Source organism: Callospermophilus lateralis, chromosome 16 (assembly GCF_048772815.1).
Source record: "Callospermophilus lateralis isolate mCalLat2 chromosome 16, mCalLat2.hap1, whole genome shotgun sequence".
In the NCBI taxonomy this organism is placed as follows: domain Eukaryota; kingdom Metazoa; phylum Chordata; class Mammalia; order Rodentia; family Sciuridae; genus Callospermophilus; species Callospermophilus lateralis.
In genome coordinates this window covers 23,315,669-23,335,216 of record NC_135320.1, presented here as the reverse complement: position 1 = coordinate 23,335,216, position 19,548 = coordinate 23,315,669, and the positions used below count along the sequence as shown (strand labels likewise).

Sequence of the window (19,548 nt, the reverse complement as noted above, 5' to 3'; positions counted from 1 at the left end):
AAATCCTTTGTTCTGATATTTGGTTCAGAAAATATGTTCTCTAAAACATGAATCTAAAATAAAAGTGGCTATTTCATTTTTCCAATGGTATATTTAAACACAATTTCAATGGAAATGGAAACTTCTACTCAAATCTTTCTTTACTTCATTGCAACTCTTAAGATCCTGCAGGACTGGTTACAGAGAGTTCAGATATACTGCCAAAGAGGACATGGTGGGGTTGATGATCATACATGACCAGAAAGGTTTAATGTCAGCATCACAAAAGTAGAGAGTCCTTCAAGGAGGAAAGGAGGTTTAGGAAAAGCCCAGCGAGCACAGTCTCTCAGATATTGGGTAAAAGAATCACAATTTGAGGGGAGGGATATGGAGCTGCCAATGCTTGAAAATGGACACTGCTTGGGTCAGGGCTGAGGATGAGAAAGAAGGAAAGGAACCGGTAAACTCAAAGTTAAAAACTTTGTTTGTAAATAAATGATATTTAAAGGGAAGGTACAAAAGAGAAAAATCAAACCATAAATAAAAGACCAAACATATGGTAACTACAATTATCTCTAGAAACCATCATGTTTATCCCTGCTCTCTCATGCCCTAACACTTTCTCCAGGTAGCACTGTACTTCCATCATCTAGAAAAATATTTCTCTATCTCATATTGGAGATTAATGATGCTGCTTTGGTAATCAGCTTTGCCATTTGTTAAAATGAAGCCTAATCACCATGTAATTTTAAAAGCCTGCTTGTGTTTTGGTAGGCATGGAAAACAGCTCCTTGCCACATTTCTTATAACTTTGGAGTTAAAGCTAACACTCAGTTATATGTAGTGATGGAGAAATGAGAAACTCTATGTCCATAAAATTCATCAGAGATGATATAATCACAGCCTTCAAACGTTGCCAGCCAGATTCTCCTATCAGACCCACTGAAACATAGCAACATAATTAACTCGCATTTCTAGGTTGTATTTTCCTCAACTCACTGCTGCCTAAAGTTTTAATTAGGAGGAAAGTATCTTGCTGATCTGTAGGATGATTGCAAGAAGGAAAAGTGAAGTTCTGAAAACTATAAGCTAAATTCACTCGTTCCTTAAAGGAAACAAAATAAAACAAAACAAGACATTTACAGAATTTCTAGGATATTCCAGGCAGCCTTGAGGAACAAGAAATGAGTAAAAATAGACAAACTCTCATGAAGCTTACATTCTACCTGGGAGATGGATAAGTGAATTACTAAACTATGTTTTACATAATTTTTAATAGTTTCATCTCTTTTTGTGTAATTTTCAAAGATTTTCTTGTTTTTTTGGAGGTATACTGGGGATTGAACTCAGGGGCACTCAACCACTGAGCCATATCCCTAACCCTATTTTGTATTTCATTTAGAGACAGGGTCTTACTGAATTGCTTAGTGCCCCACTTTTGCTGAGACTGGCTTTGAACTCACAATCCTCCTGCCTCTGAGCAGCTAGGATTACCAGGCGTGTGCCACCGTGCCTAGCTAAGATTGTTTTTTTTTTTTTTTTGAGCAGCCTAAACTTAAATGCTTTAAATGCTTTTTCAAAGTGTCTCTGCATTTACCTCCCCTGGCTAATTAATACCAATTATTTAGGTGCAGTCAGCAAAGCCCCATAAACAACCACAAGCTTAATTCTACCCCAAGTGGATATTCTGTTACCTTGAATTGGTGATGTATTTTCTTCAGTGCGTATGTTTCCTCTTCTGTTTGGGGAATAAGTCTTATCACCTTATCACTATAAAAAAAGAGATGATATTTACTTTTTAATAATAAAGATAACAGCTATCCCTTTCTTACCTGTTAAGAAACTGCCTCTGTACTTAAGAAAAGCAGCAAAACTTCACTGACCAGTAAGTATTTTATCCAGTTTTTGATAGTCTCTGATTACATTGGGTCTCTTTTCCTTGTCTCAAAACAATTTGGTATTTCATCAGTTTTTGAAGACTATAAAATTAAGAACCATCTATATCTTTTTAGGTGTTGGGGATTGAACCTAGGACCTTGCACACGCTAGATAAACACTGCAAAAAGTGCTACATCCCAAGAGCCCATTTAAAAAAAATATATATATATATATTTTTACTTGTAGATGAACATAATACCTTTATTTTATTTATTTATTTTTTTAATGTGGTGCTGAGGATCAAACTCAGGGCCTCACAAGTGCTAGACAAGTGCTCTGAGCTACAAAGCCCTGCATTGTTTTATTTTGACACTGAAAAAGCATGTGACTTTTAGGGAGATGACATGCAGAATCCATACGCTATGGAAACTTCCTGAGTTGGATTCTTCCTCCATCTCTGTGGGACAACTGGTTTCTATTATTCAGAGTTTCCCAGCTAAACAGGAAACATGCTGGCCAACAACGGCTTACAGGTGTGCCATGGGATATTGGTGGCTGCAAAGTTTTTAAATTGATTGAAGCTTCAAACCACAGTTAATAACCATTAATATTTTGCCACCATTGAAAGGATGATTGAACATGCTATAAGGTGTTTTATTTTTATTGTTTTGGAAAGACCCAGAATTGCCTAAGATGACTTGAGGTCTTCTCTGTGTGCCAGAGAATTCTCAGTGGGGGCCACTCCTTTCCTAAATTGCCAGGCAGGTATAATTAACTTCCAGGTGTTTCATGGGTTGCAGAGCACAGCTCTAGCATATAACCATCATAACTACTCAATATTTTTGCATAGAGTAGATGCTTATTAATTATTAATGGTTGACCTGGTACAATGATACACACCTGTAATCCCAGCAGCTGGGGAGGCTGAGGCAGGAGGATAGCAAGTTCACAGCCAGCCTCGGCAAAAGCAAGATGCTAAGCAACTCAGTGAGACCCTGTTTCTAGATAAAATATAAAATAGGGCTGGGGATGTGGCTCAGTAGTTGAGTGCCCCAGAGTTCAATCCCCGGTTCCCCGGTACCTCCCACCACCAAAAAAAAAAAAATAATGGGTTGCATAAAAGACATTGTTGAGAATAACTGCCTTAAAAAGGAAAGTAGGGGGCGGAGCTAGGGCTGGGGCTCAGTGGCAGAGCACTTGCCTTGCATGAGTGAGGCACTGGGTTGGATCCTCAGCATCACATAAAAATAAAGAGATAACTAAAGATAGTGTGTCCATCTACAACTTAAAAAAATGTTTAAAAAAAGGAAATGGGAAAATTAAGTAAATAAAGTAATAGGAATAATAATTTTCATGACTTTCTATGGCATTTAACAATGACTTAAGATAGTGTGGATATGCATGTGCATGTGCATATGTATATTCTCAACAAAAACCCTACCAGCTCACCCACAGCTTGTCTCTCCAGCTTCAAATATGCACCAGGAATAAGGATGGAATTTGCGTGCTTTTACATGGTTTTACTTCTTAGAAGAATAGCAGTTCCAGAGATGAGGTAAAGCTAAAGTGGACAACATCAGACCCCAGGTGACCTCCAAATTGATTGGGCGGGGGTGGGGTGGGGGTGGGGGGTGGGGTGGGGTGTATTTACTTTCACTTTAACTTTGTGATTTCAAAGGATCCCATTTTACTTTCTTTAGTTCTATGAATGAAAAGGCCCTTGGCTTGCTGACAATAACTCAGTGTGTTTTAGGCACTACTCTAGTACATCTTTGCAGCTTTGGTTTTCTCAAATCACACAAAACCACCTCTCAGTGTCAATGTCATGAAATCCATATTTCTGGAAAGAATAAAAAAAAGTAGAAGAGAAAAAAAATTTAAGTCACCGTAAAACAACTCTAAATATAACCTTTGGAATTTACATGTGATCGCATCTCTTCCATTTCTGATACCTATTTCTCTGACCTTTGATTTTCCTGCGTTCATCTTCCCCTGGTCTCTCCCAATTGACTCAATACAAATCTTGGCAGGGAAAGAAAACTCAACTGGGTGATGTGGCTGTTTTTGATGGATGGATCGCTTGACAGCTTGCTGAAAAACACCTCCATCTGGGGCCCTGTCGGCTCCTCAAGGGTGCAAAGAAAGCAATCTGTAGCTGTTTTACAGCCATGAGAACTACTTTTCTTTCTTTCTTTCTTTTTCTTTTTTTTTTTTTTAAAGATGGATAACTCAACCTGGCAATTGGTTTCTCTTCTGTGAATTCAGGATATAATTAACCACCCCTGGGATTATTTAACCCTGAAAGTGATGGCTCAAACTCAGCTTTGTCATTTTTACCACCAAAAGGTCACTACATCCCAGGCTTTAGAAATTCTCAGGTGTGACTTTGGAAATGCGTTTATTGTTATTTGATTACTTATCAGAGAACAGACAAGAAGGAACACTATTTAGGAAAGTGCACGGAATGTCACACTTTTTGTGCGAAACAATGCATTACATTGATGGAATAACCAGTAACCAAAACCCAACAAGGGCTCCTTATTCACCAGGAAAAAAAACCAACAACCAAAAAAAAACACATGACCCCAAAGATTCCATTTTGTTTCACCAAACAAAAAGCTTACTCTTTGTTAATCTGATCGCTAACATGTTTTTGAAGTGGGGAACAATAATTTTATTATGAACAAGGAGGTTTCAGGTAAGAGAGTATCAGCTGGAACTTAGAAAACCTAGATGGCCATAACTATCAAAGAAGGTGAGCAGAAAGATTTTCTTCATCATGTATCAGGGTTTTTCCTACTGCTAAGTGACAACATCAATTAAGACCCTTTAGCTACCCTGTGGGATTCAGATGAGGGAACCGAGGGATTGAATATGAGCTGAGATTAGAAAGATCGCTGGGCAAAATGCCATTCACGTTAATGTGTTTGCAATAAAATCTTTCTAATTCAGAGAACCTACATGAATTTGTCCTCAGGAGGACAGCACAGGTTTACGATTTAATTAATTAATTAATTACTATTTAAGGATTGTAATTAATTACAATTTAATTAAATATATCCTTAATTAATTACAATTATTAATTAATTACAATTTAATTAAGTATATCATTAAATTGTAATTAATTTAATATAATAAATATATCCTTAAATTGTAATTAATTAATTACAATTTAAGGATATAGTATGGAAGCAGAAGGATATCTCAGACAAATAATCTCCCAGGAATTTTTCTTTTTTACTTATTTTATTTGTTCTTTTTAGATATTCATGACAGTAGAATATATTTTGACATATTATACATAGATGGAGTATAATCTATTGTAATTAGGATCCCATTCTTGTGGTTGAACACGATGTGGAGTTACACCAGTGGTGTATTCATATATGAACATAAGAAAGTTACATCCAATTCATTCTACTATCTTTCCTAGTCCCATCCCTTCTCCCTGCCCTTCATTCCCTTTGTCTAATCCAGTGAACTTCTATTCCCTGCCGCCATCCTTATTGTGTGTTAGCACCCGCATATCAAGAGAATATTTGGACTTTGTTTTTTTGGGGATTGGCTCATTTCATTTAGCATGATATTCTTTAGCTCCATCCACTTATTGGCAAATGCTATGATTTTATTCTTCTTTAAAGCTGAATAATATTCCATTATGTATATAAACCACATTTTCTTTCTTTTTTTTCTTTTTTTTATTGGTTGTTCAAAACATTACAAAGCTTGACATATCATATTTCACACATTAGATTCAAGTGGGTTATGAACTCCCATTTTTACCCCAAATACAGATTGCAGAATCACATCAGTTTTTAGCATGCTCCAGTGGCGCAATTGGTTAGCGCGCGGTACTTATACACATTTTCTTTCTTTATTGTTGAAGGGCATCTAGGTTGATTCCACAGTTTAGCTACCGAGAATTGAGCTGCTATAAACATTGATGTGGCTCTACTACTGTAGTATGCTAATTTTAAGTCCTTTGGGTATAAAATGAGGAATGGGATAGCTAGGTCAAATGGTGTTTCCATTCAAAGTTTTCTTTCTGCTTTCCAGAGTGATTGCACCAATTTGCAGCCCTACCAGCAATGTATGAGTGTACCTTTTCCCCCACATCCTCACCAATACTTATTGTTGCTTGCATTCTTGATAATTGCCATTCTGAATGGAGTGAAATGAAATCTTAGAGTAGTTTTGACTTGCATTTCTCTAATGGCTAGAGATGTTGAACATTTTTTTTTCATATATTTGTTGATTGATTATATATCTTCTTCCGTGAGTGTGTGTTCAGTTCCTTAGCCCATTTATTGATTGGGTTATTTATTTTTTTGGTGTTAAGATTTTTGAATTCTTTATATATCTTGGAGATTAGTGCTCTGCCTGATGTGCATGTAGTAAAGATTTTCTCCCATTCTGTAGGATCTCTCTTCACGTACTTGATTATTTCCTTTGCTGAGAAGTTTCTTTGTTTGAATCCATCCATTTATTAATTCTTGATTTTACTTCTTGTGCTTTAGGAGTATTGTTAAGGAAGTCAAGTCTTAAACTGACATGATGAAGATTTGGGCCTACTTTTTCCTTCTATTAGGTGCAGAATATCTGTTCTAGTTCCTGAGTCTTTGATCCACTTTGAGTTGAGTTTTGTGCAGGGTGAGAGATAGAGGTCTAATTTCATTTTGTTACATATGGATTTCCAGTTTTCCCAGAACCATTTGTTGAAGAGGATTTTCTCCAATGAATATTTTTGTCGCCTTTGTCAGTATGAGATAACCATATTTATGTGGATTTGTCTCTGTGTTTTCTATTCTGTACCATTGGTCTTCATGTCTATTTTGGTGCCAATATCATGTTGTTTCTGTTACTATTGCTTTGTAGTATTGTTTAAGATCTGGTATTGTGCTGCCTCTTGCTTCATTCTTCTTTCTAAGGATTGTTTTGGCGCTTCTGTGGCTCTTATTTTTCCAAATGAATTTCATAATTGCTTTTTCTAGTTCTATGAAGAATGTCATTGGTGAATCTGAAAATTTTTGAAACAATTTTATTTAATATACCTACTATGATTTTGGATTTTTCAATTTTACTTTTGAATTTATAAATAGTATATTAAATAAGCCAGACACAGCTCCTAAAAAGGGTCTACCCGAATATAAAATAGTGGTTAAAAGAGGTTGGGAAGGGTCAGGGAAGTGGAATAAAAGGAGTCATGGCCCTGCCCTGCATTAATATGTACAATTAATACTTGACGATAACAAATACTTTGATTCATGTGTTTTGATGACATGTAGTTATATATAAGCTCATGGTTACAGTATTATATCTTCTGAATGGAACTTTTATCTGCATAAAGCTTCCTTAGAAACATCTTCCTTTGGCTGGTGACAGAAGCCTTGAATCCCAGTGACTCTAGAGATTGAAGCAGGCAGATTCCAAGTTTGAGACTAGCCTTGGCAACTTAGTGAGGCCTTGTCTCAAAATAAAATAAAAAGATCTGAGATGTAGCTCAGTGGTAGGGTATCCCTAGGCTCAAGCCCCAATACAAAAAATAAAAAAGAAAATCTATTTTGGGCTCATTTAATGCTCTTTACGTTGAATTTCATTTCCAAATATGATCACCTTGTTGCTTTCTCTCTCTCTCTCTTTTTTTTTAACCTGGCAATATTTGCTTACCTCTCTCTTATGATCTTTATTTTTTTTTCTGTTGTGTCTTTTTCAAACATCATAATGGTACATTAAATTTAAAAATCCAGTATGAGATTTTGATTTTTAACTATAGAATTTTACATATTCACATTAACTGGGATTCTTATAATTTTAATAAGTTCTTGTTGCCCTTTTTTTAAAGTCAAGTCAGCATTTAATGATAATGAAGAGCCTATGTGTTTTAACCCATATTCATCTAGAGCATAAATAAGTATCTCTTTGACAGCAGCACATGGTATTATTAGAAAATTTACCATTTGACTCAATAAAAGTTAGTATGTATTAAATTTTTAAATAAAACAATTAGTAAAGTAGATGTCACAATCTTCATATCCAATCAAGGTATTTCTTTCCTATTACATCCTAATAATGATGAACATACATGCAATCAGGTTGGGGTTTTATTTTTTATTTTAATTTTTAAATTTACATATGACAGCAGAATATATTACAATTCATCTTACACATCTAGAGCACAATTTTTCATACCTCTGGTTGTATGCAAAGTATATTCACACCAATTCGTGTCTTCATACATGTACTTTGGATAATGATGTCCATCACATTCCACCATAATTTCTAACCCCATGCCCTACTCCCTTCCCTTCCCACCCCTCTGTCCTATCTAGACTTTGTCTATTCCTCCCATGATCCCCCTTTCTACTCCATTATGAATCAGCCTATGCTAACTTCACTTAGCATTATCTTCTCCAATGCCATCCATTTACCTGCAAATGCCATGATTTTATTCTCTTTTATTGCTGAGTAATAGTCCATTGTGTATACATGCCACATTATTTTTATCCATTCATTTACTGAAGGGCATCTAAGTTGGCTCCACAGTTTAGCTATTGTGAATTGTGCTGCTATAAACATTGATGTGGCAGTGTCCCTGTAGTACGCTGTTTTTAAGTCCTTTGGGTATAGGCCGAGGAGAGGGATAGCTGGGTCAAATGGTGGTTCCATTCCAAATTTTCCAAGGAATTTCCATACTGCTTTCCATATTGGCTACGCCAATTTGCAGTCCCACCAGCAATGTATGAGTGTACCTTTCTCCCCACATTCTCGCCAACACTTATTGTTGTTTGTCTTCATAATAGCTTCCATTCTGACTGGGGTGAGATGAAATCTTACAGTAGTTTTGATTTGCATTTCTCTAATTGCTAGAGAAGATGAACATTTTTTTTCCATATATTTGTTGAATCCCAGTGACTCTAGAGATTGAAGCAGGCAGATTCCAAGTTTGAGACCAGCCTTGGCAACTTAGTGAGACCTTGTCTCAAAATAAAATAAAAAGATCTGAGATGTAGCACAGTGGTAGGATATTCCTAGGTTCAAGCCCCAGTACAAAAAAAAAAAAAAGAAATCATTTTTTATATCATCTTTTGAGAATAGAGGACACAGAGACTAACCCACAAAATTACAATTATCTTATATTAGACAAAGGCACCAAAAACATCCATTGGGAAAAAACATAACCTTTTGAACAAATAGTGCTGGGAAAACTGGAAATCCATATGCAACAAAATGAAATTCAACCTCCCTCTCTTACCATGTACAAACTCAACTCAAAGTGGATCAAGGACCTAGGAATAAAATCAGAGACCCTGCACCTAATAGAAGAAAAAGTAGGGCCTAATCTTCATCATGTCAGATTAGGCCCCAACTTCCTTAACAAGACTCATATAGTGCAAGAATTAAAATCAAGAATCAATAAATGAGATAAATGAGAAACTAAAAGTTTCTTCTCAGTGAAAGAAACAATCAGTGAGGTGAATAGAGAGCCTACATCTTGGGAGCAAATTTTTACGCCTCACATATCAGATGGAACACTAATCTCCAGGGTATAGAAAGAATTTAAAAAGCTAAACACCAAAAAAAAAAAACAAATAACCCAATCAATAAATGGGCCAAGGACTCGTTGCCCTTTTCTGTCTTCCTAGGATTATCAATTTTCTTTGTCAAGTATCAGTTTTCTTATCTAGTGGATTGCAAGCCAGACTTCTTTCTATTTTTAAGTGAATTTTTTCTGATATAGTTCATAAGCATTAAGACATACCCTTTTCTTCATTTCACTGTAATTCTATTTCTACCCTCCATATAGTGTCAAATGGGTCAAATAACAAATAACAAAAAGCCTTTAAAATCTTTTTTTCCCTGTATCCTCCCCACCACAATGTTTCCCTCCATCTTTGCTTCATATTTTGTTAAAATAGTCTGGAAATTGCATGGCATCTTGTGTATAGTTGTAGATACCCAAATTGTGTCCCCTCAAAATTCATATGAAATTCTAACCCCCTTGATCCCAGATGTAACACTCTTTAGTACCAGGATTGGACCCAGGGGCACTTAGCCACATACATCACCAGCCCTTTTTATTTTATTATTTTTTACTTTTTTTGAGACAGGGTCTCACTAAGTTGCTTAGGGTCTTGTTAAGTTGCTGAGGCTGGCTTTGAACTTGTGATTCTCCTGCCTCAGGCTTCTGGGCTGCTGGGATTAAAGGCATGCACCACCGCACCCAGCTGGAGGAGATCATGGTAAAATGACAGTAGTAGGGTGTGTCCTTAATCCCTGTGTGATGGAGTCCATATAAAAGAAGAAAGTGTGGACACAGACGTGCACAGAGGGAAGGCAGTGTGTCTCCACGGGAAGCAGAATGTAGCCATCTGCAAGCTAGAGAGAAAGACTGCAGAAGAAACAAAGCTTGTTGAACCTTGATCTTGGACTTCTTGTACCAGAACTGCAAGAAAATAAATTTCTGCTGTTTACATCATCCAGTCTGTGGATCTTTGTTAGAAAATGTTAGTTCACCAGAGCTTCCTAAGACCTCAGCCTAAAGGTTACATCCTCAGGAAGCTATTCCTTGTCACCTGAATGATTTTAGTCACCTGTCCTACTGTTTTCCAATGTTCTATATATTTCCCCTCAGAATACTTCATGCACGTCACTATATTTTTGTTTAATGTCTGTAGCACTCACTAAGTCCATATAAGCAGGAATGTATTGAATCTTGGTTTATTCTTTGGGAGTCATGGAGTGTGCGTTTTTATAGAGGAATTTGGAGCTTGTTGTAAGTGATCCAGAGCCAGTTTTTTGTTTTAATTGCAACTCCTATATTATACAGAGTGTAAATCAGAAGCCTATACCCATGCATCGTAGAGACCTGGGGTATCCACTTCTTATAGGTATCCCCACATCTCCCAAAACCTTAATAGGCTAAAAATCTCCCTCGATTACTTCTGGATGGAAGTAATTTTCTCACAGTTTTGAGGTCCCTCCCCTGCTTTATATAGAAGACAATGCTCCCAACTTCCCACTTTGGCTCACTACAGTCATTGAAATCCCAGCCCCAGCCCCTAGGGCCCCTTTTCATGGACCCAATTTCCAGAGCCACGAGTTATCAGCTTTCCCTTGCAACTCTAACTTTGTTTTTTTCCCCAAATGCCTGGCCCCTGGAAGTTTCTCGTTTTCTCCCACAAAACTCAAATATCTACTAAAACAAATGACTAGATGGTAAAAGTGCATACTCTGGAGCTAAGTTGCCACGCTAACTGTGTGACAGTGAGCAGGTTTTTAACCTCTCTATGCATTAGTTTCTGTATCTATAGATTGAGTTTACTGGTACACAACTTATGGGTTGTATGAGTGAACACAGAAAGCGCTCAGAATAATTACCAACACATAGTAAGGAGCTGTGTGTGTGTGTGTGTGTGTGTGTGTACCACATAGTAGGATACATATCCTTACACATCTCTCTATATATATATCCTAATAGACATTCACTATTATTATTACATTTTGCATTTATACCATTTAACTTAATAGACTATTTGGGTTTTGAGGATTCTGACTCATTACACCTCAATCCTCTATGTACTCTCATGTTCTAATCTGTTGAATAGAAGAAAAAAAATGTGATTATCTTAAGAGCAAGCTACTTGAAGCAGATATCCCAGGTGGCTTCATAATGTATGACTTGCCATATGTCTCTCTTCACATTTCCTCTGTTAGTTATTGTAACTCCTTCCCTCTTGGGCCACACCCAATGTGACACCTACTTAAAAGAAGTCAGTGGACAACAAGGTGGAATGACAAGAGAGTTCTGCCCATCTGGGCTCAGTCTGCCGAACAGTGGCTGACAGTGACTGACAGCTGATCAACCATATGTCATCTTTGGGAGTGTTTGCACTTGAGATCAGTTAATTTGCAGCATCAGGAGCAGCAGAGGTAGAGACAGTAATAGGCAAGTTACTATAATGATGAAGTTCTAAAGAAGGCAGTGCAGGCACCTGGGGCATTGCACTTTGTGAATGCAAAGCAGGGGTCTGCACTTGCAACCAGAGGCCTGATTTAGAAACAGTCCTCTTCTCCTTTGTGTGTCCTTATAAGAAAATTTTATCTCCTGATATATGTGGGGAACATCTTTTTTTCCATCCTAACAAATACACTAGAATTAAAAACAAACTTAATTTTCTTCATTTTTTCATGTCTCTTTTCAAGTCACTGGACTTACCTTCTCTCACTTATTTCCTTCTTAGGGGAGGAAAGTAAGGATGGATTCCAATCTCGCTCCACAACTTGCTCTCTGCCTTTGACCAAAATGTTTAAATATTGAGCCAGCGAGTCCTAATGCTTGAAGTGAGTAGAAATACCAATGCATCATTAGGCCAAGATTCTGTGAAAATTATTTCACCCAGCACATTTATTAAGGTTACATTATATGCCAGGCACAGAGGAAGGTGCCAGGGAATTAGCAGTTCCTGCCTGGGATGGTTTATCCATTTGTAATGCCAGTGAGAAAGTGTCTAAGAAATGCCTAACTTATTACAGCCTCCCCAAATATAGTCGCTACCCTTATCAACTCTACCAGAAATTATTCTTGCCTTTGAAATGTAAAAGAGCCAAAAGCTGATGATTCTCCAAGTATGATTCATTGTGAACCTCAGAAATGACAAAACATAATTTTGTTATGGATACAGTCAATCTTTTGTGTTGTTGCTACTGGGTTTTTGTTTCTTGACCTTTTTCATATATGGTTGTATCTAATCCCTGACTGGCTTTTTAAATTTGGGACATATTTTCTCTCTTCTCAGGCACCTCTTTGGTATATGAGAAACACATATTAGGTTATCTGATTATTTTGTACAACAGTGACTGGGGATATGGGACACTTTGCATAAAATGAACAGGGAAAAATCATTTCAGAGAAAGTCTTTCAGAGAGATTTTTTTTCCCTATTGGTACAAGCCCCATATTTAGTTTTCTAATACTTCTAAAGACATAATTTACCAAGATGTAGTAAAAGGTTTCTAATGTTGCCATTCACAAGGTATCAGAATAGACAAGTAGCTGTAGTGGATGCCTTTGGCTGCTCCCTCCAATCCCATTTCCCTTTCTTAAACCCTAATGGGACTGTGATTCTGCTTGGATCATCACCTCATCCCCATATCAGGATTGATTTCTTGTTTTCCAATCAGAGTGCTATAATCTGAAAATGGTTTTTGTCTCTACCAAAACCCATGTTGAGGCTTAACCCCTCAACATGGCAGTGTTTGGAGGAGAAGTCCAATGGGAGGTGTTAGGTAATGGGGATGGAGCCCTTATGGATGAATGGATTAATGCTTTTCTCTTGGACATTGTTCCATTATCAGGGGAGTTTGACCCTCTTTCTCTTTTCTGCATGTGTCTGCTTGAACTTCTACTTTTCTGCCATGCATGGTGCAACACAGAGTCCTCATCAGAAGCCCAACAGATGTCAATGCTTGACCTTGGACTTCTAGTCTTTGGAACTATGAGCTAAAGAGATTCCTTTTCTTTGTAAATTACTCAGTCTCAGGAATTCTGTTGTAGTAATAGGAAACAGACTAAGATTCAGAGCTAGGATAGCTCCAGACAACTTTTGTTAGATTGGAGATGGGCATGTGTTTTAAATTGGCTCTATTAGATTTAAAGGAAGGATAACTCTTTTATGGTGGTGGAGGGGGATACATCCTCTCAAATGTAAACAAGGTCATGTGCTTGCCATAAGCAGCCCATAGTTATGAAGAGAGCAAGGTCAGTGTGAAGTCACCCAAAGCTCACTCCAGACTTTTAAGTGGACAGAGACACAGAAAGAACCTGGTTCTGAATGGTCTTGTTGAATCTTGTTGAACCAATCAACTTTTAAGCTTGTCTTACTGCTGGACTTTGTTATGTAGTGTAATAATTTTTTATTGTGTAAGCCAGTTTGAGTCAGGTTTTTTCTTCTCTTACTTTTAACCCAAAGTACAATAATAATACTTTTACTTGGTCTGGCTATTTTGGGAGGCATGAGAAAAGAGAAACCAACAGAATAAATTAATTGTTAAATCAGTTTTCACCAGTGGTAATAAACACATTGCATTCTTTATATCCTTCCAAAATCTCTCTTTCTAAAAGACTTAGCTAGAGAGTACCCTAATTAATTACGGTGGCAGCTTAAACAACCATATGCACTTTTAGAAGGGAAGATTTATGGCACTCCATAGCTGAGACTCATATTTGCAAGGAAAATAGGACAGTTTAAAATATTTGCTGAATTTTCTAGAAGTTTATAACCCATGGAAGAGTTAACAGTAGGATGTTCACTAACTTTAAAAAACCAAAAACCAAAAAAACAACCCATTCCAAGCACGTGCGCGCGCGCACACACACACACACACACACACACACACACACAAAATCCATTTGGTAATTCCATCTGGAAAAATAGTGTTCACATGTAGATTCAACACTACAAAGTGCTTGGGCCTCAGAGCTGTATTTCCTTTGTTGAAAGATTGTGTTTTGATGTGCATGAAAAATTTCATTAAAAAGCAATAAATAAGGGACAACTTGGCAGAGCCTTCTCCGGAGAACAAAATGGATTCTCCCTTCTTTGGTCAAGGTTTATAGTTGCAATATAAAGTACTCAAAACGTGAGGAATTGCCCTGTGGCAGTTTGCTTAGGACATGAAGATTTAGACTTCACTTTGGGATTAAAGTTAGGAAGAAGCGATGACTTTATTCTTGGTGGGTTTTGTTGTTGTCACTGCAATTATCTTAACAACAGAGAAAAGAAAAACAGTCATGAAAAGACTTATTGATTACTTGACAACAGAAAGTTTTTCAAGCAGTGGAATGCCTACCCTGGTGTATCAGATGTAATGGATGATCAATAAATCCTTGGTCATTGAAGAGAAATTAGCTTTCTGTAAGTCACGTCATCTTTTAAATGCCCTGGATTTGGCTGCCATTGTAAGCTCTGAAAATTTCTTCTCCCATTAGCACAAGTCAGAGAGAGAAAAGCATTGAAATGTAATCCTGCCATTAAATTAATTTCTTACAGTGAGATATCATCTTCTCCATGTCTCAAGGACTTGCTACACGCTTTGTCAAATTGTTCTATCATTCTTCATTTTTAGTCCTTTGTTATAATATTTAATAATGAGACTCAATCTAAGAATAATGTTACCAATGGAGAGCAAACCATTCATTCCACAGCTACCCATGTAGCAATTATCCCATGCAAGTCTCCGATAGGGAGGAAAAGGGGAAAGAGTTACGAAGGATAAGAGAAGAATTTCAGGATCTTAGTTAGGTACTTAAGACATAAATGATTTATATAATTACTGCAATACCAGGTAGCATGTGGTAAATGTTTCATAAATTACATAGAAAATATGCATGGAAAATGTTGAGTTGGAGTGATCAGAGAAGAACATATGGAAGGACTTTGATACAGTGGACTGATGGCCATCAGCACATATTCATTTAGTGGTTTTGAAATTCTAGTGTATGCAAATCCAACCAAAATTTTTGATTTTTTTGTTGTTGTTTTATTGGACATGGTGAATCTAAACTATAATGGAAGACCAAAGGGTCAGGAATAGGCAAGGCATTCAAGAAGAATAAGGTGGGCAACAATTTGCTCCCCCAAATGTCAAAGATTATTATTAAGCTATAGTCATTAAGGGAATATGCAATTGGCGATGAAGATATACCAACAGATGAGAAGCAGATCCCTAATTACAGGGAAACTTGGTCAAGGACACAGTATGCCAAACATCAGGGAAAAGATAGACTCTAATAAATGGAACTGGAACAACTGGTCTTTCCTGTGAGAAAAAGTTATTTGAGTGTGTCTGTCTCTCTTCCAAGTCAAGACAGATGAAGAACTTAACTAAAAGGCAAAACTATAAAAGATCAGAAGAAAACATAAAACATCTTCATGGCCTCAGGATAGGGAAAGATTTATTAAACAAGATGCAAGTGTCATAAAGATTTAATTATTAAATTATATTAAAATCAGTAGCTTCTTTTCATCAAAATATACCATAAAGAAAGCCAAAAGGCAAGATACAAATGGAAAGAAGATATTTTAAACACAGAAATCCTGATTAATAGCAATATTAAAAAATATTACTTTAAAAATGCATAAATGAAGGCTAGGATTGTGGTTCAGTGTTAGAGTGCCTGCCCTGCATGTGTGAGGCACTGGGTTCCATCCTCAGCACCACATAAAAATAAATAAAGGTATTGTGTCCATCTACTAACTAAAAATATTTTTTAAAAAATGGATAAATGATATGGATGTGCAATTAAAAGGAAACAAATAACAAACATGAATTAATATGAATATCATTAGTAAATGGGAACATATAAATTAAAACCACTCAGTGAAGTACCATTACACCAGCACCCGTTTTTCATGGAATTTTGACAGTATCTAAAGATGGTATTGAAATCCACATCTTATAACATAAATGGATGTAATACTTTGGAAGAAAATAATTTGGTGGTGGTAACTTGTAAAAGTTCAACAAGTTCATACTAAATGTCTAAGCAGTACTACCTTTAAAAAAAATTAATATACTTAAATTTTTGGAAGCATTTTATATTTACAGACTACTTGAACTGATAGCATAGTCTTCCTATGTACCCACCCCAGACTGCTCCTACATAAACATTTTACTTAATATGGTACATTTGTAATAATGAACTAATAAACCAGTAATGATGCATTCTTATTAACTAAAGACCATGTTTGTTTAAATTTCCTTATTTTTTTACCTAATGTCCAAAAGGACACAAAAATGTGTCCTCCCATCCAGGGTGCCATATTACATTTAGTTGTCAGTACTCCTTAGGCTTCTCTAGGCTAAAATAGTTTCCCAGACTTCTTTCCTTGTTTTTGATGACCTGATAGTTTTTAGAATACTTTAACTCTCATGTAATATTTGTACTTCCTCATAGGGTAGTATTGTAATCTCTCTCTCTCTCTCACACACACACACACACACACACACAAACACATACAACTTGTAATGATTGATTCAGAGTGATTAGCATTTCTGTCTCTTCAAATATTACCATTTCTATATGTCTGGAATCTTCAAACTCTCATATACTTATTTTGAAATATGCAGTAAACTGTTACCCTACTATGGTATAGAACATTAGAACAAATTTCCTCTATCGAATGGTCTTTTGGTACTTCTTATCTAACTTCTTTCCATCTCCTGTGACCCCTATCTTTCCTAGCTTTTAGTGAACTCTACTTATATGATCAACTTTTATAACTTCTACAGGTGAGAATGTGCAATAATAGTCTTTCTGCACCTGGGTTATTTCACTTAACATGATATCTTCCAGTTCTATCCACATCAATGCAAATGACAGTATTTTATTCTTTTTAATGACGTAATAATATTATATTGTGTATTTATATTCCCCCTTTCAATCCATTAAACCATAGGTCATTTCAGTTGATTCTGTATCTTGGCTATTATAAAAAGTGCTGTAATAAACATGGACATGTAGGCATCTCTGTGATTTGGTTTCATTTTCTTTGGATATATATACCCAGTCGTAAGACAGGTACATCATGGTAGTTCTATTTTCAGTTTTAAAAGGAATCTCCACACTCTTTTCCATAATCGCTATATTAATTTATATCCCCACAAAGAGTGAAAAAGAGTTCCTTTATTTGCATCCTTACCAGTCTTTCTTTGTCTTTTTGATGATAGCCATTTTAATTGGGGTGGGATGATATCTCATTATGGCTTTGATTTGTATTTCTCCAATGATTAGTGATGTTGAACATGTTTTCATATATTTAGCCATTTTCATTGCGTCCTTACTTTAAAAATGGATAAATGATATGGACATGCAATTAAAAGGAAAAAAAACACAAACATAATGATTGATATAAATATCATTGGTAAATAGGAACATAAACCACTCAGTGAAGTACCATTACACCAGCTAATGCTAGAGACAGAAATGTTAATCACTCTGAATCAATCATTATAAGTTGTGTGTGTGTGTGTGTGAAAGAGAAATGTTAATTCTGGTTTCTTGCCCATCTCACCTTTTTTGAGATAGGGTCTCATTTTGTTGCCTAGGGTGGCCTCAAACTGATGATCCTTCTGCTGAACCTGCGGATAGCTGGGATTATAGGCATTTACCACCAGACCCAGCTTTCTGCCCATTTGACAATCAGATCGTGTGTGTTGTTGTTGTTGTTATTTGCTTTTTGTTTTCTGTTTAGACTTTTGAGTTCCTTCTGTAAATTGATCCATTGTCAGATGAATAGTTTACAAATATTTTCTCCCATTCTGTAGGATGTCTCTTCACTCTGTTGGTTGTTTTCTTTGTTGTGTAAAGGTTTGTTAGTTTGATATAATCCTCCTTGTCTATTTTTGCTTTTGCTCCTATGCTTTTGGAGTCTTACCTAAAAAATATTTGCCTACACTAATGTTGTAAAGTGTTTCCACTGTGTTTTTTATAGTTTCATGTCTTATTTTATTTTTAGTTATAGGAGAACACAATATCTTTATTTTTATGTAGTGCTGAGGGTCTTATATTTAGGTTCTTGATCCATGTTTAGTTGTGAACAATCCCGCTCCTGAAAACATTTGTGCATATGTGTATCAGGAGAGTTATGCAGGATTAGCAACTTTATATCACCATCCCAAAAAAGCTAAGAAAAAAAAAGAAACACAAACTTTCATTGATAGAAGAAAAATAAATTATAGCTGTACGAAAAAAAAAGGAATATTCCATATAGCAGCAAAAATAGAACTACAACCATGTTCATCACCACAGATGAATCTTGCAAACATGCTATTGAGAAAAGCAAGAGCAAATCACAGAATATAAGAAATTCAGAAGTGTAACTATAAAATTATATCCCAGGGACACATGTGTATGTGATAATTTTTTTTTAAAGCAAAAGAACAATAAAAATCTAAGGGTAGTTGGACACTGTGGCACATGCCTGTAATCCCACTGTGGAGACTGAGACTGGAGAAACGCAAGTTCAAGGCCAGCTGGTAACTCTTATCAAGATCCTGTGTCAAAAAAAAAAAAAAAAAAAAAAAAGTCTAGGAATGAAGCTGAGTGGTAGAGCACTGCTAGGTTAAATCCCCAGTACCACAAAACAAACAAACAAAAACCCCACTAAGGATAGATACAAATTCAGGAGGGAGATAGAAGAGAGATTTATTCAATGGAAGGAGGGGTATGTGTGGGGGGAGTCAAAAACATTGGTGATATTTCATATTTTTAGCTGAGTGGTAGACATACAAGGGTTTGCTTTATAATTATTTTTAAAACACATATTTTTACATATATCTCATCAAAGAGAAAGCTCAACCTGTGGTTTTGTGTTAAATATAGATTCTCAGGCTCATCCCCATAAATTTGGATATGATGGCTCTAATAAGTATCCCAGATGATTCCAAAGTAGGCAAATCTATAGAACACACTAAGAGAGACTATTTTATTATATCAAAGTGAGTTTTCTATGCTAAAAAATCCTAACATTTATTCTGAGAAAGAAAAGGAGAGGACGAGCTAGCAACGCAAAGATAAGGCGCTGCGGATTCTGCGGGCTCCTGCCGGCTGTGCCCTCATTGTGCTCAGTGCTGAATTCTGGGTTTGAGATGGGGAAGGAAGCAGTCCAGTTCGGTTCTCCACACTGGTCAG

The 19,548-nt window shown here is 36.3% G+C and overlaps 1 protein-coding gene across 2 annotated transcripts in view; it reads right to left on the bottom strand.

The window, feature by feature from the left end:
• Positions 1–19,548, bottom strand: part of Cpa6 (carboxypeptidase A6) — a 292,280-nt gene that overhangs the window by 170,723 nt on the left and 102,009 nt on the right. For both annotated transcript variants that reach the window (XM_076836242.1, XM_076836243.1), the window contains exon 2: positions 1,674–1,749. In XM_076836242.1, the coding sequence (XP_076692357.1) occupies positions 1,674–1,749 (76 nt within the window). The remainder of the gene's footprint in view (positions 1–1,673; positions 1,750–19,548) is intronic.